Genomic DNA, 18,219 nt, shown 5'->3' on the forward strand with positions numbered 1-18,219 from the left:
GCTTGTATCAGTATTAAAAAAAGCCTATTGTGACAGAAGTTTATTGGCAGCCCTTCTCAATACCCATCAGTGCCTGACACACAGGATGTGGCACTGCTGCTCGGAGCAGCTCTCCCTGTAGTTCCCTCCCATGGCTCACCCTAACAAAACGTGCCACCACGACAGGCACGTCCCCTGCCGGGCTTGGCACTGCTCGCGTGCGTGACCTGGCCAGCTGTGGTGTGGGCTCTGGCCAGCCGAGAGCAAGGAGTGACCTTTGTGCATGGCAGAAGGGCACAGAGCACGCAACGGGGACATCCTATGGGAAGCCTCATCCAGGACTGGCAGTGTGCCTGAGGGTAAGCAGAGCAACTTGGTCTCCAAAACTCCAAAGGCTGTGCCGGGTCACTGTGGTTGCAGGGAGAGTGGTGGCAGCACGGTAGGGCCTCCAAAGACCTCGCTGCGTTGGCTGGCCCCACTCCCAGGGGTGATGCTGCCCCGCAGCTATGGGTGATGCCATCACACCGGTGCTGGTACAGGCACAGGGCCTGTGGCAGCGGGCAGGTCAGGGAAGGAGAAGGTGTGCTGTCCTCTGAGCAAACGTCCCCAGGTGCTTTCCCAATCGCCACCCTTGCTTTGAAACGGTTTCCACTAGCACGGGAGCAGTGATTTGCCGAGTTTCTGATTTCCCCTGCCGTAAGTTAAAAAGCCCCCAAACGCAGCCCAGGCGGTGCCCGGGGGTGGCCGGGGTCCCCGGGGCTGCCACGCTCGGCAGCCCCCGTCCCCGGGCACGCGTCCGGCCGGGCCCTGCAGCCCGTGCCCGCCGTGCCCCTTCCCCGCCCGCGGCCGCCCCGTGCTCGGCGTGCCCCAGCCGGCAGCGGGGGCCCGGGGGGGGGTCCCGGGGCGCCGCCAGGCACCGGCCGCACAAAGGCGCGGCCGCCGCGGGCCGGGGCCCGGCGCGGCGGGGGCGGGGGCCCGGCGGCTGCCCCGTGGGCCGCGGCGGTGACAGCCGGGGGCGGGCGGGCGGGCCGGGGGCGGGGGGCCCGGCCCAAGTTCCTGCCTCCTTGGGAACAAAGGGAACTCTGTCTCGGCATCTGTCACCGCCGCGGCCCGCAAACTTTTCGGTGCGCCTCGGCCGCTCGCCGCCGGCCCCGCCGCTGCGGGAGGGCCCCGCCCGCACCCCGGCCCCGGCGCGGCGGCGGCGGCGGCGGCGGCGCGACCCCGGCGCGGCCCATGCAAGGCCCCAGGCGGCGGCGGCGGCGGCCCGGGGGTAAGAGCGCAGCCGGAGCGGGCGCACAACATGGAGTCCCGGCGGGCTGCCGGCGCGGCGGCTCGGGCCGGGCCGGGCCGGGTCGGGCCGGGCCGGGCCGCCGGGGTGCGGCGGAGCGCGGCGGGGCTCGGCCGCCCGGCGCGGTGCGGCCCCCGCTGTCTTTGTGCGGCCGGGCCGGGAGCCGCCCCCCCCGAGGCGGCGTGAAAAGTTTTTGCAAGTCCCGGGTCGGTGTGCTTGGGTGGGTTTTGTTCGCGCTCGGCGCTGTTTTCCCCTTTGTTGTCGCTGGGCGCTTAGTTCGGGAGAGTTGCTTCGGGGCCGGGGGCGGTTTTTGTTGCTTTTCGATCGCTTCGCGGGCGGGGGGCAGCGTTTGCTCCCCGGCCTCTTTTCGCTCTCGCCGCGGTTTCGGGTTTCTTTCCCTTTTCCCGAGCTCCCCGGTGCGGGGCGGGCTCCCGCCGCCCGGCCGCCGGCTTTTGTGTGCGCGGCGGGGCCGAGCGCCCCGCTACCTGTTGCGGCGGGGGGCGGCGGGGGGTGCCCCGGGGCTGCCCGGCCCCTCCCGGCGCGGCCCCTCCCGGCGCGGCCCCGCGGCTGACAGCGGCCGCCCGGAGCCGCCCCGCGCCCCGCCGCCGTCCCCGCGCAGGGCAGCGGGCGCCCGCCCCGCGGAACAATGAGCGGAGCGCGGCCGGCGGCGCCCCCCCGCCTCTGCCCCCTCCCGCCCGGCTCCCGAGCGCTCGCTCCGCCGCCCGCCGCGGGGGCGGCTCCTGCGGGACCCTGCTCGCGCCCCCTGCGCTCACGCCTGTGAAGTCCCCGCAGACCTCCGGGGGCTCCGTGCGGGACGGCTGAGGTGCCGTGGGGCGGGCCCCCACCCCCGGGGGGCCTCACGCGCCCGGATCATTCCTCTCGCCGCCGGGCTGGGAGGGGGTAAGGTGCCCCCAGGCTCGGGCGGCGAGGGGGCTGCGCGCCCCCGTCGTCCCTGCGCCCCTGGCTGGGACGCCACGTGATGTGTGCTCTTTGGTTTCCACCTTGCCAGGCTTTAACCAGGAGAGATCTGCAGGCAGCTCCACCATGTCGGATAGCGACCCCGGGGAGGACGACGGTACCACATCTCTGGAACCATCTCAGTTGAACAAGAGGAAAAGAAGGGGCAACCTGCCCAAGGAGTCTGTAAAGATCCTCCGGGACTGGCTGTATGAGCACCGCTTCAATGCCTACCCCTCCGAGCAGGAGAAGCTCAGCCTCTCGGGGCAGACCAGCCTCTCCGTGCTGCAGGTATGACCCGGCCCCCGTGCGCTGGGGCTGCTGCTGGGCCCTCTGCCACAGTGCTGGGGAAGGGACGGGCTGGGGCAACCCCTCTGAAGACCCCAGAGGACTTGGCACGCTTGAAGCATTGGGCAGGAAGGAGGCAGAGAGGGAATGGCAGGGAGGCAAAAGTACTGCGTGTAGGCAGCCTCTAACTGGGAGAGGTCTGTGCCCCAGGGAGCAGTGGAGCAGGCGTTTTTCCCTGGGCACACCCCAGCAAAGGGGCCAGGCCACCTTCCAGGTCAGAGCTGGGCAGGGGACAAATGTCCCAGGAGAGAGCGCGCCATGCAGGGCTGGGCTCTGGCCTCGGGTGGACCACGGGTGGCACCGGGTGCTGGCTCGCCTGCTTGCCCCAGTCACAGTGGCAATGTAAAGGGGAGCCCAGCCCAGCCGAGCTCGTCTCCGTGGGGCTTCCTCTGCACCTCTGTCTCCTTGCCCTGCTCTCGGCGCAGTTGTGGCCAGCCGGCCCAGACACTGGTGTGTGGGCTGTGACAGTCTGTCTGGTTTCCCTCTCCCTGACCGGCACAGCAAACTTTCTTTTTAATGTTTTACTTATCTATTGAAATGCTGGCTGAGCAACAGATTTGTGTCCGGCCAGCAGCTGGGCTGCTGCTGCAGGGCAGGCTGGTGGTGCTGGGGCGCTGTCAGTCGGATCGGCTGTGGAGCGGTGATGGGCCCAGGGTGGTACTGGTGGTACTGGGCCTGACAGCTGTACCCAGCCCGGGTGCTGCCCGAGCGTTGGCTCCGTGGGGGCCACAGCCGCAACTGGGGACAGTGGGACTGGCCGGCGCCATGCAGCCACCCCCCGGGATGGAGTGGGGCATCCTCATGCTGTGGTGGGGAGCTGTGGGAAGGTGCTGGCCCTTGGCAGGAGGTGTGAGTGAGGTTTCTTCTGCTGTGGGAGCTCCATACCCGGCAGAGGTGCCCGCAGAAGTGGTCGCCCCTTACCTGAAGGGGGGGGCCCAGCCCGGGGGTGTTGCGCAGGCCAGCTGGGGGCTGTCACTGGGATTTTTCCCTTGCTCCGAGGTGACACACGGGGCACTGCTCAGCTGTCCTCTGCCTGATGAGAACAAGCAGCCTGTCGGGGTGGTGGTGTGGGACACCCCACGGCAAGGCAAGGCCGGAGAGGCCTTGGGGGACAGCCTCAGGAGGGGTGCTTGAACCAGCAGGGCCGATCCGACTCCCCCGGGCGCCTCTTGAGCGCAGTGGCTGAGCAGGACCCTGCGCCCTGCAGTTGTTTTTTTATGCGTGCCCCTGCCTGGCTGCCAGTGGCGAGGCAGCGGCAGTGCGGTGGCCCCAGGTCTCCAGGGCGACCGGGCAGCCTCGTGCCCCGTGCAGAAAGCCGGGGTCAGGAAGCTGTGCCGGCTCCCGGTGAGGCTCCCGGGCCAGCTCCACGGCTACAGGCCTCCCTGCCCCCTTCCTCAGAGGGAGAGGGGCGCGCAGCGGGGCCAGGCTTTTCTTCCCCAAGAGTGCAGAGGATGCTGCTCTCATGGCAATGGTGGCTAAAAACATAAAACATTAAAAATAAGCCTACTGGCTTGGAAGGGGAACTGCCGAGGCTTGTCTAGCTCCGCCAGCAAGCGAATGCCATGCGGCAGCCCGCGTCCTGGCCAGGCGGTTGAGCATGCCCGTCTGCCGCGCTCTCTGCGTGGAGCTGAACGCTGGAAGGAGCAAGAGTGTGGCTGGGGGAGCCACTGGGATTTTGCAGGGGCTCCTCGGCACTGCAGAGCTGGTTGGGCTTTTTGTTGGTGCCAGAGTGCAGCCCTCTGGTTGGTGATTTACAGCTGCTGATGGCCGTGGGATCGCTGGAGCACGTCAGGGGCTCTTGGCAAAGGGTTGCAAGGGAGTGTGTTCGCAAGGAAAAAGGGGGTGAGTCTCACATATTTGAGGGTGTTAAATGCCAAATATTGTCTGAAAGACAAAAAAAGGACAACTGAGATCTTGCTGTGATTGAAGTTGTGGTAAGTTCTTTCTACTCAGGGGAAATATTTTACAGAGACATTGATTTAGGAAAGATTTTTTTTCCTGTTTTATTCTCTTCTAGTTGTTTTCTAGGAAGAAGGCAGTTTTTTTAACCTAGCTTTTTGTATAAAAACACTAAACAATATATGGTTGTTGCTTTTCTGAAGGGTTCCAGAGGTGTAGCTGCAGAGGTCTGCCTCTTTCGCATACAGATGTTTGGAAATGCCTTTAAAGCTAGCTTTGCTGGTTAGCAGGAGGCATGGAAACATGTCAGCGAATCGCCGTAATCCCTGCTACGCGGCAGGGGATGGGGAGCTCCGCGAGTGGGCACTTTGGTATCGGAGATGTCGAGGGAGGGTGTGAGAGCTGCGCCCTGCTTTGCCTGCGTGCTGCGGGGCAGCTCTGCCCGTGGGCAACCGCAACGAAGGTGCTGGGAGGAAGGGGCTGCCCAGGCGGGCGGTGCCGGGCAGGAAGCAGCCGGCACTGAGGTTTCCATGTGCAGCCCGGGCAGCCCCTGCTGGGGCAGCTCTGCCTCTCTGAGCCACGGGAGAAGGAGGTGCAAGGTTGGGGGGAGCTGTGGGGGGCGCGGGAGCTGCTTGCTGACAGCACTGCACCCCTCTCTCCTCCCAGATCTGCAACTGGTTCATCAACGCCCGGCGGCGGCTGCTCCCCGACATGCTGCGCAAGGACGGGAAGGACCCCAACCAGTTCACCATCTCTCGCCGAGGCGGCAAGGCTGGTGACGTGGCCCTGCCACGGGGGGCTGCTGCTGGCTCTGGGGTGCTGGTGGTTCCTCCCATGACAGCGGCGGGGGCCACCAAGGTGCTGCCAATGTCTGTGTGCCCACAGGTACTGTGCCACCCCGCCCAGGCGCTGGGCAGCAACCTGACGGTGGCGGGTGCCCGCAGCCCTGAGCGGGAGAAGCAGCCGGGCCTGCAGCAAGCGGAGCCAGACCCTCACCCCAAGGCGCCGCTGGGCACTGCCGGCAGCACCATGGCCCTGCTGGCACGGGCTGAGGCCGCCAGCCCCACCAGCGGACTGTTCAACACGCCGCCCCCCACGCCCCCTGAGCTCTTCGGCGATGACTTCAGCAGCTTCCAGCTGCTGGTGGAGGTGGCGCTGCAGAAGGCGGCTGAGCTGGAGTCGCAGCGCCAGGGCGGGCAGCTGCCCCTCTCGCCCCAGCCTGAGCCCCCAGGGGCCTCTGTCGCCAAATAGCCCCCAGGCCTGGTCCCACGGGGTGCCCTTCCTTGGGGGTGCCCAGCCTCCAGCCTCGTGCCACCCACAGGGTCCCTCTGGCCCGCAGGATCCCATGTCTGCCTGCACCCCCAAACAGCTCATCTCAGAAGCGGACTCGTGCGTCCCAAGGGGCTCCGGTACCTCCGCTGGCCACGGGGGAGAGGAGAGGAAGGGCTGTCCCATCCTGTGCTGGGGAAATGCTCACCATCCTTCAGAGCCCTCGCTGTCCGCACTCCTGGTAGGGACAGGACCCTGGGCAGGCAGGAGGACGTGGCTGCTGCAGCCTGGCCAGTGCGGAAAGAGCTCTGCAGCTGAGCGACCTCTCCTTGCCACGACCGGCAGTCACTGCGAGGCCACAGAGCTCCCTCAGAAAACCTGCTGACTTCTTTTTCTCTTTCCTGTAAACAAGGGTCCAGCCAACACCACTTCTTCAGGGGGAGAGAGAATTCTTTCCCTTGCCTTTTTTTTTTTTAATCGTGTCTGTTTTAAGGACCACAGATGAAAAACTTTTTCTCCCAAATCTCTCTGATTTCCTTTTTTTCTACCTTTCTCCTATTTTTATGGAGGGCCTTTCTGGTACCTTGTGCTGGCCAGGAGCCGTGCCTTGCCTGGGGAGGCGCAAAGGACAGATGAACTGGAAACCTGAAGTCTGTGGCATTTTCTTGCACAGAAAACATGGGAGTCTCCTCTTCTGCCTTAGGGTGTTACAGATGCTGCCAGTAGAAATCTCCATGGTGCTGTTTAGCAGTTTTTTGTTGAAACATTTTCCCTCTAATTGTGATTTATTCGATGTTTTGTTTTGTTTTTTTATTTCTTCTACAAACATTTCCGCGACTTCCCTGTATTTCTCTCACGTTCCTGCTGAAGATGTGCACGTTGTCTCCTGGAACAGAGAGTGCGTTGCAGAGCCTGAGAAACGCCGACCGCAGGCTGCTGCTGGGGGTGGACGCAAAGTCGAGACTGTGAAATTTTTTGTATCCAACGTTTTTATTTTTAAAAAAAATATCTGGAAAGCAGCATGTTGCGGGCATGGGCTGCCTCTGTGTCCCTCTGCAAGTGCAGCACCCGCAGCCTGCGGCCTGCAGCCCCCGGAATGCGGAGTTGTCTCATCAGCCACGCTCGATGAGCCGCATGAGAGCCCGGGGGGGTGGTGGGGTTTGGAGTCCCGTTGCTCCCTGCTCCCCTCCCTTGCGCTCGGGAGAGCGTGGTAGGGCCGGTGCTGTGGTGCTGGTGACCTCTAGTGACAGCCGGCATCTGCGGGGAGCAGGAGCCTGGGCACTGCAGAGGTCCTGGGACTATTGTTTCACTGTAAATTTAAGTTAAATAGTGATACGTACACACATATGTAATCTATCCTGAGAAACACTAATCCTAGGTTATTAGCCTGATTGTTAAGTTGCATGAATAGAGATGATAACGTCCACAGGATCTGGTGCTCTGCAGCAGCTGGAGCCAGCAGTGCCAGAAGAAGGCAGTGATTTTGGGGTCTGTTTTTTCCCCTTTTCTTGTTCAGAGGAGAGGAGGGGGTGTTAGCAAGTGCTTCAGGGGCTGGGGAAGGTTTACCAGTGGTGCCTCACTTTGCCGAGTGCTCCCATGCAGCGCAGGGATGGCTCCAACGCTGGTGGTTCCCAGCTGGGCAGGGGCACCAGCACAGTGCTGCTGGAGCTGATGCTCACCGTGCGGTTACGAGCATTGCCTTTCTCAGCTCCCCCTGCTCCAATTTATGTCCAGCCTTTGCCCTCTGCCTCCTTTCTGGAGAACGTCCTTTATTTTAGGACTGCCTCCCTTATTTCTAGGTAGCCCTTCCCTACAGTGCCCTCTCCCTCACAGGGGAGGGAGAGGCTTTTCATTCACCTCCCCTTATTTTTGCCTCAGTCAAACCAAAGCGGGGATGAGTAGTGCTGCTGCACTGGGGGCAGGAGCACTACAGCTATCCCCGTGGGATGAATTGGTGTCACTGCCCTGGGGATGGACCGGGGGGTGATTTTTTGAATGAAACTTTGGAGCAAAAAACTACTGTAAATATATTTTTCTTTGTTCTTCTGTTGTCAAATAAAAGGTTTTTTGGTTTTGTTCTTTTTTTAAAATACGAGATCTGAGCCAGGCTGGATTATGTCATTCTTGGGTGGCTCACTTGCTCTTCCCTCACCTCATTACCCAACATGCTGACGCGCTGCAGGGCCAGCCCCCAGCTCCTGACACCCAGCCAAAGCAGCTTAAGAGGTCTAAAGAGCATTGCTGGGTTAGGAAAAAAAGGGGCCAGTGCCTGGCACTGGCCTGCACCTACCCCGCTGTCATTGGGTCTGGCAGCCACTGCATGCTTGGTCCCACAGCACTTGATCCTGATGCACGGGAGAAGGGAAGCACCCTCTGCCTCCTTGCCAGCATTGGAAAAGTGAGACAGCATTGCTGTTAACTATTCACTGAAGGGGAAAAAAACAAAAACAAAACCAAACAAAAACCACTGAACAGTGTGTCTTGACTGCGCATGAAGTTTTGAAGCCCCCATGGGCGGCTGGGCACGGTCCCTCTGGTACCCCCCCGCACAGGCACCATGGCAGGACACCGCAGTAGGGCTGGGGCTGGGCTCTGAGCTACTGCGCCTGCTCCTGCGCTGCCCCAGGGGCTCGGACAGCTTGGGGCAGACACTGGGAGCATGCACACTGATACTTCATTTGCTGGTGACTTCTAACGTGCACCCCCTGCACCGTGGTCCTGGTGGTTCCTGCTGCCTTACCTCATGCCCCCATGCCCTGGGCAGGGGCTGTGGAAGGATGGAGACAGCTGGCCCCCAGCCTAGCCTCACTCCTGCAGCTCCAGGGAAGCCCCCAGGCTACTCTGGGGAAGAGAACAGCAACAAAGGGCCCCTGTACCTGTGCTGGCTGCTCCTGAGTTCTGCTTTTGGTGATGGCCGCAGGCCGGGATGCAGCCAGAGCTGAGAGCCCAACCTGGGGCAGACCGTGCAGCAACGGGGATCCTGGCTGATTAAAACAGATGGTGCTCTCCCCGCCTGCCTTCGCCTGTCCCTCCCGCGTCCCCAGCGAGCACCTCCGGCACCCTGAGCCCGATGCTGGGCCGCGGGCATCCCCCCGCAGCTCAGCCAGGCTTTGGCCAGAGCCTCGGGGACCTGCCCTTGCCCCTGTAGGGAAGGGGCTGCCGCTTCCCCGCAGGGTTTGGGCTCCCGCCACCTTTCCTGCGAAGGGGCGCCGGGCAGGCACGAGGAGCGGGCAGGGGGCGCAGACAGCGCTGCCCCCCCCCCGAGCCGGGCAGCAGAGCCCCGACCTCCCCCGGAGCGCGGCCTGGCCGCGGGGGCGCAGCCCTGCCCCACCGCTGCCTCCCCCCGCGGCCTGCTCCCGGCCGAGCGGTCACCGCAGCGCCTCCCTCCCTGCCCGCCCCGGCACCGGCGCCGCTCGGACCGGACCCGGCGCGGGCGAGGCGGCCAGGCGGGCGCGGCCCCCCCAGCGCAGGGCACGGCGCGGGGCCCTCCGGACGCTGGGCAGCCACGGGCCGAAACGGGCCGCGGGGGTCCCGTGGGCGCCGCGAGCGGCCGGCGCCCCGCCCCGCCCCGCCCCGCCGCGCCCCCCTTACCTCCTCGCCGGGAGCGATGCCGGGACCCGCCCCCGCGCCGCCCTCCGCTGCTCGCGCTGTGGGGAGGCGGCACCGGCCCGGCACAGGCCCGGCACCGGGGGGCTGCGGCTGCCCCGGGCGGGCCGGCGGGGGGCGGGGGGCGGCTGCCGCTCGGCGCGGGGCCACAGCGCCCGGCCCGCCCCCCGCCCAGGGGCGGAGCGCCGCGTGCCCCGCCCCCTCCAGAAGCCCCGCCCCCATCCAGAGGCTCCACCCCCCTCCAGAGGCACCGCCCCATCATAAACCCCGCCCCCGGCACAAGCCCCGCCCCCCGGCACAAGCCGCGCCCTTCCCTCTCTGGCTCTTTGCTCCGGAAGTCCCTCCCCCACCTCAGGACACGCTCCGTAGCGATTGGCTAGCCAGACGGGCGCGCCCCGCCCCCTCCGCTTTCCCCGGAAGTACCCCGGATTCGTAAGGCCCGTCCCCGCCGCGCACTGGGGGCAGCCATTTTGTTGTGGCCGCCATTTTATGGGGGGAGCGGCCATTTTGTTAGACGTCACGGGGCTCCGGGCCGGGGCCCGGCTCCTCAGAGCCCCGCAGCCACCCGCGGAGGAAGGGCTGCGGGCACGGGCCCGTTTCACGCACGCGCACCCCTCGACCCGTGCCGCCCCCCCCCAAAAAACCCCCACACCCAGTCAGTGCGACCATCCCCCGAGCCCGACGTTAAACGTGGGTCGCGTCGCGGTGGGATCCCACTCGATGCGTGATGGCAGTGGGAGCACCGCACAGGACAGCACAACAGACCACGTTCACTCGGGCATCGTTCAAGATTTCACTTTTATTTATTTTTTGCCTTCTGGATCACCAACACCCTCGCTGAAACTTCTTTGGGATTCCACCCCCACCCCCGTGAAAGTAGCACGCTATCTCCCAGCTCATCCCAACGAGTGAACAACAACAACAAAAAATCCCCAGCGAGATCGCCCAGGATGGGACCAGATGCTTATTTTGAGGGGGTGGCAAAGAACTGGGTGGTGGCAGTCCTGGCTTCAAGAAGTCAGACTGAAAAGGAGGCCTACAAAGGGGAAAAATGGGCTAAAAAATATTTAGCAACCCTTCCTCTACCCAAAGAGCAGGAAGATAAGGAAAAAATAGTCATCTGATTACACACAGGGTATATATTTTTACACACACTTTTACACACATCTAGATATAGTACATGTAAAAATATATGCTATACATATGCCCATTCTCACCAAGGTGCTTTTACTACACCGTCTGCACTGTGTGTGGGCATGTATACGTGTGTATGAATTAAATGTACAGGTACTACTAACTGTATATGTGCATATGTACACATACGTACAGGCAGGCAGCCTACTCTCAGCTACCCCTGCCTTCCTCTTTGTACAAAACCCAGTCCTCCCACTCTGAAATACCAGCACACTCAACCCAGCCCTCCCCTGCCCCAGCCTACTTTGAAACAGGTCCCGTAGTGTAGCAGCTTCTTTCTCAACAAGCAATTCAGGGAAAATAATTTTGTGAAGGGCAGGGAAGAGGAAAAAAAAATACCAAAGTGAAGCATGTGGGGATCATGTCTGTAGTTGCTCTGTGGTCCTTCCGTTCCCCTCCTGCGCCTGGGGTAGGGTACTGCTCTCGGGATCAGCCAGCCAACCACCATCCCTGCCCCTCTTTGCCAGCTTATTGCACATTTGCTTCTGTACTGCATTTCAGCAACTCTGCATTACATTCCACAGGTCCTGTCATCCTTCCACTTCATTAAAACAGGAATACAAACCCATGGCCCTGTCCCTTCCCACCCCTTCTCCCCCCACCCCAATATCCCCATCAAAAGGAAAACAAAACCCAAGAAAGGCTGCTTGCTAGCAGAGTGCAACAGTAGTACACGCTGAATAGGTGTTCTCTTCAGGAGCTCTGTGGAAGAGAGGTTATTTCTAACACAGTAAACAAAGCCATGCAGAGGGTAGGAGAAAGGGAGCAGAAGGGGGAAAAATAAAGGATGAACGAACAGAACTAAGGAGGAGGAAGAACATAGCATGGCAAGTGCTCAAGGCTTCATGTTTTTTGTTGTCCTCTTCTTGTAAACAAGCTAATAATTCTCATTAGATAGAACAAGTAAAAATATTGAAGTTCCAAGTTGAGGGGCTGGAATTTCCAGGAGTCTGTTCAGTCCGTTCAGCAACACCACAGCCAGTGAGAAAACGAGGGGTATGTTTTTCTTTTTTTTTTTCCTTTTTTTCTTTTTTTAAAATCTTCATTACTTAAAGCTGAGAGAAAAAAGCCAACTCAGGAGCCCTTTTCAAGGATGGCTCATTGTCTCTAGACTGAATAAATCACACTAGTTTAGAGAGAACCTTTTTTTTTTCCTTTTTAATGACTTATAAAAACCACGCGGTTCCTTCCTCTGCCCCTTTGCTCAAAGGCGGGTCTGTGCCTCAGGGACATAGATCTCGATGCTGTCTGCGCTCTCCGTGGCCGAGTTCTGCCGGACAGAGGCAGCCCGCTTGGCTGCCATGAGACGCTTGCGAGCTTCCTGGCGCTGCTTGTCTGAATCAGAGGCTCTGTCCCGGTTCAGTTGGGATTTGGACTTGGCTGGCTTCTTTGGCACTGGAGGGGGTGGTTTCTTCTCTTCCTTTAGGGAGACAGTAAGGAAAAACCCAAACATAAAATAAAAATGCACATACAGAAGCTTGCTCTCTGCTATGGTGGGGACTCATGTCCTGAGGGACCAAGTAATGAGATTGTGGAGTGTCAGGTGAAAGAAGCAGGAGCACTTCCCAAGCAAGACACTCATAAATTCAGCTTTCCCAACTTCTAGAACTGGAACATTTTGTACTTCATAGTACAGAGAGGTATTCTGTGGCCCAGACTGGAGTTTTCTGGCTATGTCTGTAGCCCAGCTGTGGGTCAGGGTACAACAGACAGCATGAAGACTGAACTTCACCTGGAACTGCAAAATTTTAATATGCTGTCCTGCTCGCAGCCATAGCACTCTTTCCTCCCCTCATATCTGGTAAAGCAGCCTGGCCCTGGGACACAGCCCATCCTGAATTTTCAAAAGGCTCCAGTAGATGCTTTTTATACCACCCAAATACCAGGAATAGCTGCAAACTACTTATGCAGTGCTTTTAACACTAGAGGCCTCCTCTGCATCACTGCTTTAAAAGCACCACTTCTCTCCCCCCATCGTAATATTCTTCCTCTTGTACAAAATTGTTTCCACTATTACTCAAGAGGAATGTTCTCAATGCATTGCAAGGCTGTGACTGCATGCATGGGGAAGATGGCTGATAGATGCAATCTTATAGTACAAGTGCTAAAAGCATTATCAGAGGCAGCTCTATTTTATGGAGAGATTACACTGCATAACTAGAAGGTGGTAAAGGTCCTACAGATTTTCTGATTACAGACAGGAGTTGATGTCAGGTACCTAAACTGTCTGCAAGGTGCTCTGGCCACTCTAAACTGCCCCACACTCACCTTTCTCTCCGGTGTCTCTGCCAATTGCCAGCTATTAGCTTTCAGGTGGTAGAGCTCATCAAATTTCATGCTGATGTCTTCAATGGACAACTGCAGGAGATCCCAAAACCCAGCTAGGTCCTGGGCTGTGGGTCTGGGATTGGCATTAGGATTCTACCAGGGAAAGCATAAAAGCATGTTAGAATACACCTTCCTGACAAGTACAGCAGTCTGCACAGGGTACATATTTACCCCTTTTAAACCTTACAGCTGCCCAATGACTGAAACTTCAGGAACACACAGGAAACACCAGCCCGAAGTGGGTAGAGGCATATGACCATCATTTACAGTCAAAAATATTTCTGTAGCAAACAGGAAGCAGAAATCCTGATGACATTTTTCCTATAGGAGCCTGAAATGTAATCCTGAAAAGGCACTGTAGTGAAAAGCAATAGCACTCTTCTCCCCAGAGCATCCGTCGTTAGTCTAGCCCCACAGCAGTAACATCCAGCTGAAGCTCCCCAGCATATGATTGAGCTAGAACACAGTTTTGTACTCAGATCATAACTTCAAGGGGCGTAACAATGGAAATTGATACAGCACAATGCAAAACACAGCTCTGACACCTGGAGAAACTGCATGCTGGTCTTCTCACAAGCAAAATTCAAAATTGTTTCAGATCACTTTGCTACATGCCCCTGAGAGAGTATCAGTATTTCTCAGGCTAGGTTGAAAAACTAAGTATCTAAAGTAAGTTTTTCCCCATTATAAACAGAATTTCCCCAATTCTCAGGCATATGAACTGCCATCATAAGCCTGCATTGTCTCAGGGAAGCACAGGATCAAATCTGAGCAACACAGCACAAAGCATTAAAGAAAAGCTTCAGCACAGAACATTGCTGAAAGCCTGGCTGCTGGTGGTGTTGCTGCTAATCTCTCAGCCATGTTCAGCCAGAGATTAGCAAGGAGATGCCCAGCGCTTCATCCCCCCTCCTTCTCAAATAAGGGAGAATGGACCTCAAGAATTTTGCAAAATCTATGCCATGATAAAGCTTGAGGAGGGGAAAAAAAGAGAAAAACAAAAACCCAAAACTCAGATTCTCACTCATCCCTAAGTTATCTCCACTGAGATCTCAGCAAGGGCAAGCCTTTGCATTACAAAGAGATCCAATTCAAACAGTGCTTTGTGACCAAGCAGGGACAATCATATTGGGACAGTAACCATCCACATAAACTACATGCAAAGCAAGCATATTTGGAGAGGAACAGTGGCCTTTTCAAACACTGCCCCCATTTGGCAAAATCTGTGGTTCACCTCAAAAAGTCCTTTGGAAGTAACAAAGGAGAGTTGGTTTCCAGGACATGCAGCAAAACGGCTAGCTGACATACCAGAGCTACAGAGCGACTCAATGTATTTGGTGTACCCTGATGAGCAGCTCAAGAAAATTCCTGTGATAGCATGAGCACCAAAAGGAAACTGCAAACACTCATCCCTGAACAGAACACAGCCTAAGAACTGCCCAATCAGCCTCCCACTGCTCATCTGCTATTTAAAAACAGCATTCATCCATTGTGGCATGGTGGTCAGGTTGTAGGCTATACAGCTGCTTTGGCTTTGCCCTGCAACCCTGTTCCACTGACAGCAGCCTGTTAATTAATACCTGATAGCGCTCCTATTGTGCTGTTGAAACAGATGTATCACCCTCCCAAACAAACAGGAAAAAGAACCAGACTCACCAAGTTTTGTTCACAGAGGCCGTGGAATTGCTGGAACTTCTGTGACATTAGTAGCTGTGCACTGCCCACTGCACTCAGGACTTTTCCTAAGACTGCAGTAGTGGGGGGAAAAAAAGGACCTCAATTGAACAGACCATCAAACAGAGCAACAAAATCAAGTGTATCTGGAGCAAGAAACACTCTTGAGTCATTAGGAGTTTCAGAGATCCCCAAGGAACTAACTGTTCTCAGATAAAGAAGCTGCACTGAAACTGCAGTCTGTGACTGGCTTTGCAATCTATTATTGCTCCTTCTAGAGCAGGCCAAAAGCAGGCCAACAGACCGAGATTGTTGCATCAGAGCTTATGGGAAGTTCCTTCAGCAGGCTTCAGCCCATCAAACAAGCCACAAGCACCACCTCAGTGAGTAGATCTGCTGGCACCTGCTTCACAAATCATTACCTGCTCTTCTGGTCGTGTACAAGGCAAAGATGGCAAGGGGCAGGAAAACTGTCTCTGATCTCCATTTACGAGAAGGAATTTGAATACTGACTGGCAAGGGTTTTTAATCAGGATGTTTTTAAAATCCAGGACTTTATGCTGCTCTTAGTGAGTCTCCAAGAAACCTTTGAGTATAGCAACATTCTTCTGCTCAGTAATGGAAGAACACTGAATACGGGCTTTTCCATTCCAAAGGCAGGGTTGAGAGGCCCACAGCGTGTGCAAATACATCATGAAAAGGGATGAAATGTTTTTTCTCCTCCCTGGCCTGCTGCAGCATCTACTGAATTGGTTCTGAATGTTTATAGATCTGTGCTTGGCCAGAGAGCCATAAGCTGGGCTTTCTTTATAGACACTATGTTCTCTGTTACAGAATCAGCTAGGAGATTGGTCTTAAGGTCAGTCTCCCTGTCTTTTCTTGACAGGGTGACCTGATACACCCCACCCCCTTGAGGCAACCAGAACCCTGGCGCTGCCTGTCCAGCTTGGCAGCCAGTGCAGCATCGCTGCGCAATAGGATTAGAGATTAGTTGCCCTCCCCCCCCCCCCCCCCAGCAGTGACAGTGAGCTATAACCAAATCTCATCATCTTTTCAACTTTCTCAGATATTTACAGGCCCCAAAGATCATGCCCCCTGTAGCCTAGTTACCCGCTTTTGTCACTCTGTATGCATCTAGGCATGATTTTAATTGTAAACAGTACAATTTTTGCCAACTCATTTTAAAATAATGAAACAAGCCCAACTGGGCTGAACCCAATAAAGTCAAGTGGCCTTATGTTTCCTGTACATGTACTTTTGGTGTATTTAGTGTGAATTCATTAAAGTGTTCCTGTATGAAGAAACCTCCTCTTTGCTGTTAAGACAAGCCCAATCAGGCAGGCTCAGCAGTCACAGTTCCTTCTGCCCCACCACCAAGTAAACTTTCACCTGTCCACTCAACTACAATGCGTTAGGCAGGGACAAAGATCTCACAGCCTCCCTAAAAGCAATTTAGTCAAGCTTTCAGCTGTTTTGACTTGTCAGTGGATGATGGCAGCTTCTGAAGTCTTCTCTGCTGCATCTTAGTATTATTTCTCACCCAATCTGCTAGAGAAAGTTGCCTTATCCTTTCCTATCCTTTCCAAGGACAGACTGCTTCTTGTCCCACCCTCACCTCCAGGTTTCGCCATTACGCTGTGGGTAATCAGCCATCTAACCACAGAAAGCTAAACCAATACTTGGCTTTAATTCTTTCTCAAAGGAAGAGCTGCTAGGCTGCTCCAGTTTAGCATCCAGAGGCTGGCAGCACCTACCTTCTTCAGAGAGATTGTTCTCTTTGGTCTCCTGGTCCATCTGGCGGCACCAGCCTTCTAAACGTTCTGTTTCTGCCTGAAGCAGCTTCAGAAACCAGTACCCATCCCGCCGGCAGGCTCCTGGCTGTATGGGTTCTGATGGCGAGGTGGAGGATGTCTCAAGCCAAGGGTCAGGAGGAGGGAGAGAGGAAGGTTCCAGGGCTGGGTCACTGTTATCTCCATAGGAGAGGTTTCTCTTCATCTGTGAGGGCTTGGCTGGTTGCCTGGTACTGGTATCAACACTAACAGCGTTGTTGTGTTGGGGGCACTCAGCAACACCTCTCTCAGATGATTTAGAGCTAGAGTTATTAGGTTCCTGCGTGTCAGAGTCTGTGTCCTGTTTGGAGGACATACTGCGAGAGTGGCTGTTTCTAGAGAGATCAGAACCAAACGCATTAAATAGCAGAACACAACTGGGCTGGCTGCACACGCCAACAATGAAATGCATTTGTTTATTAAGGCTGCAGCTGAGCTTTCCCCTGCCCCTCCTCACACACAAACACACACCACACATTCAGACAGACAGAATTATAAGGTTGCCTGCTTACTGCAATAGGCCATTCAGATGAGAGGACTGATGCACATCTATAATTACATCTTGGACTTTTTATTTCAAACTCCCATTGATTTGGCTGTTTACAGAACAAGTGCTGTTTTCAGCGGTGTGTGCTGCAGAGGAAGAGCTCTCCACGGGCCCCCATTCTACCCCACTCGCATTAGAACAAAGAACGGGAGAAGGGGAAGGTCTAAGCAAAACTAGAGGGAAGCGCAATTTAAAAGAAAAGAGTAAGAATTGCAAAAGCCTGCGTCTTTCACTTACCGCCACTCGTCCTCTACCTGTACCCCGATGGACTGGAATTTGGTGGCTGGTGGAGGAGGCTCCTCTTTTGCCACTGGCTGAAGGCAGTCAACCTTATTGAACAAAAAAATACAGACAAAAACAGACACAAGAACTTGCTGCTGGAATTCACGTTAGTAGACCAGGAGGGCTGCTGCACACACACACAGCATGCGGACACCACACGTCAACTGGACTACAACTGTGCTATAGGAGAGGTGCGAGGCTGCTGCTCGTGTTTGCCTCCACTCGAGCACCAGGGCTGTACCAGCACCAGGGCTGCTGCGAGGCGTCTGCTCTGAGGGCACTTGGCTCTAACACCTGCTGCTGTTTGCACGGCAGTGGCTGGGGAAGGGCTGCGTGTGCCCAAGGGAGCATCTGCATGTGGCGGGTGAGAGACTGGCCAAGACCAGGGAGCTTCCTCAGAGGGTAGCGATCTGATTAAGGCTGACAGCAAAACCCAGCTTCCTCTCTCCCAGGGACTGACACCTTCCATAGCCCCGGATAAGAGGCTTAGAAGGTTTTAGAAAGGAAATCCAGCTGCAGGGCAGGTGGCCTAGGAACCATCTCAGAAAACGAAGAGGAGAGAAGTCAGCATCTCCAATGCAACTTGTCTTGCTTACTGCTCTTTAACACGTTTTGCCCTGCTAGCCACACAAAGAAGCCTCGCCCAGCTCCCACATTCGGACTTGCCCGAGTGCCCAAGGCCCCACCTGCAGGTTATAACCTGCAGCACGGAGCCAGCACTTTGGGACAGAACCACTGCTTGCAGGGACCAGCCATATGTACCTGGGAAATCTGTTCTCAAGAAAAGGTTGGCAGTTGCAGATGATAACCTCTGCTGAATAAAAGCATGGGTTTATGCTACTCAATGGGATCTCATTTGACTGTATAACCTACAGCTCATTACCATCAATTTCCACAGAGTTAAATGCTTCCAGCAGGAGCAGTAGCAACCCACTGGCACAGCCAGCCACCAAGGAAGTGCTCCTGGTCTGCCTATAGCCCTGGGACCAACTCACACTGCAGCAGCCCACACCACGCAG

General features: G+C 56.8%; 2 protein-coding genes across 8 annotated transcripts in view; one reads left to right on the plus strand and one right to left on the minus strand.

Annotated features, from left to right (window-relative positions):
* The first annotated feature begins 247 nt into the window (after positions 1 to 247).
* TGIF2 (TGFB induced factor homeobox 2) lies at positions 248 to 7,835 on the plus strand. 2 transcript variants are annotated; one of them, XM_048048912.1, is made up of 3 exons: positions 248 to 338; positions 2,277 to 2,515; positions 5,138 to 7,835. In XM_048048912.1, exons 1-3 carry the CDS (start codon positions 263 to 265, stop codon positions 5,720 to 5,722), a joined length of 900 nt encoding a protein of 299 aa, XP_047904869.1. In that variant the 5' UTR covers positions 248 to 262; the 3' UTR covers positions 5,723 to 7,835. The 2 variants fall into 2 exon arrangements, with proteins under 2 accessions (XP_047904869.1, XP_066834497.1); XM_066978396.1 differs by lacking the exon at positions 248 to 338 and adding an exon at positions 1,028 to 1,249.
* Positions 7,836 to 10,125: 2,290 nt separating this feature from the next.
* DLGAP4 (DLG associated protein 4) overlaps positions 10,126 to 18,219 on the minus strand; it is a 182,318-nt gene continuing 174,224 nt past the window's right edge. For all 6 annotated transcript variants that reach the window (XM_066978613.1, XM_066978612.1, XM_066978614.1 and 3 more), the window contains 5 exons: positions 17,156 to 17,247; positions 16,297 to 16,706; positions 14,525 to 14,616; positions 12,809 to 12,961; positions 10,126 to 11,960 (listed from right to left, as the gene is read on the minus strand). In XM_066978613.1, coding sequence (XP_066834714.1) covers positions 11,745 to 11,960; positions 12,809 to 12,961; positions 14,525 to 14,616; positions 16,297 to 16,706; positions 17,156 to 17,247 — 963 coding nt within the window. In that variant the 3' untranslated portion in view covers positions 10,126 to 11,744. The remainder of the gene's footprint in view (positions 11,961 to 12,808; positions 12,962 to 14,524; positions 14,617 to 16,296; positions 16,707 to 17,155; positions 17,248 to 18,219) is intronic.

The sequence above is a fragment of the Anser cygnoides genome, chromosome 16, assembly GCF_040182565.1.
Source record: "Anser cygnoides isolate HZ-2024a breed goose chromosome 16, Taihu_goose_T2T_genome, whole genome shotgun sequence".
NCBI lineage: Eukaryota > Metazoa > Chordata > Aves > Anseriformes > Anatidae > Anser > Anser cygnoides.

What these genes read in the sequence shown, in the direction of transcription:
- TGIF2 (XM_048048912.1), top strand. Translation starts at nt 263, where the DNA reads ATGGCAGAAGGGCACAGAGCACGCAACGGGGACATCCTATGGGAAGCC. An exon ending in GACTGGCAGTGTGCCTGAGG is followed by an intron (nt 339 to 2,276) that starts GTAAGCAGAGCA and finishes CCACCTTGCCAG; the next exon opens with GCTTTAACCAGGAGAGATCT. An exon ending in CCAGCCTCTCCGTGCTGCAG is followed by an intron (nt 2,516 to 5,137) that starts GTATGACCCGGC and finishes CTCTCCTCCCAG; the next exon opens with ATCTGCAACTGGTTCATCAA.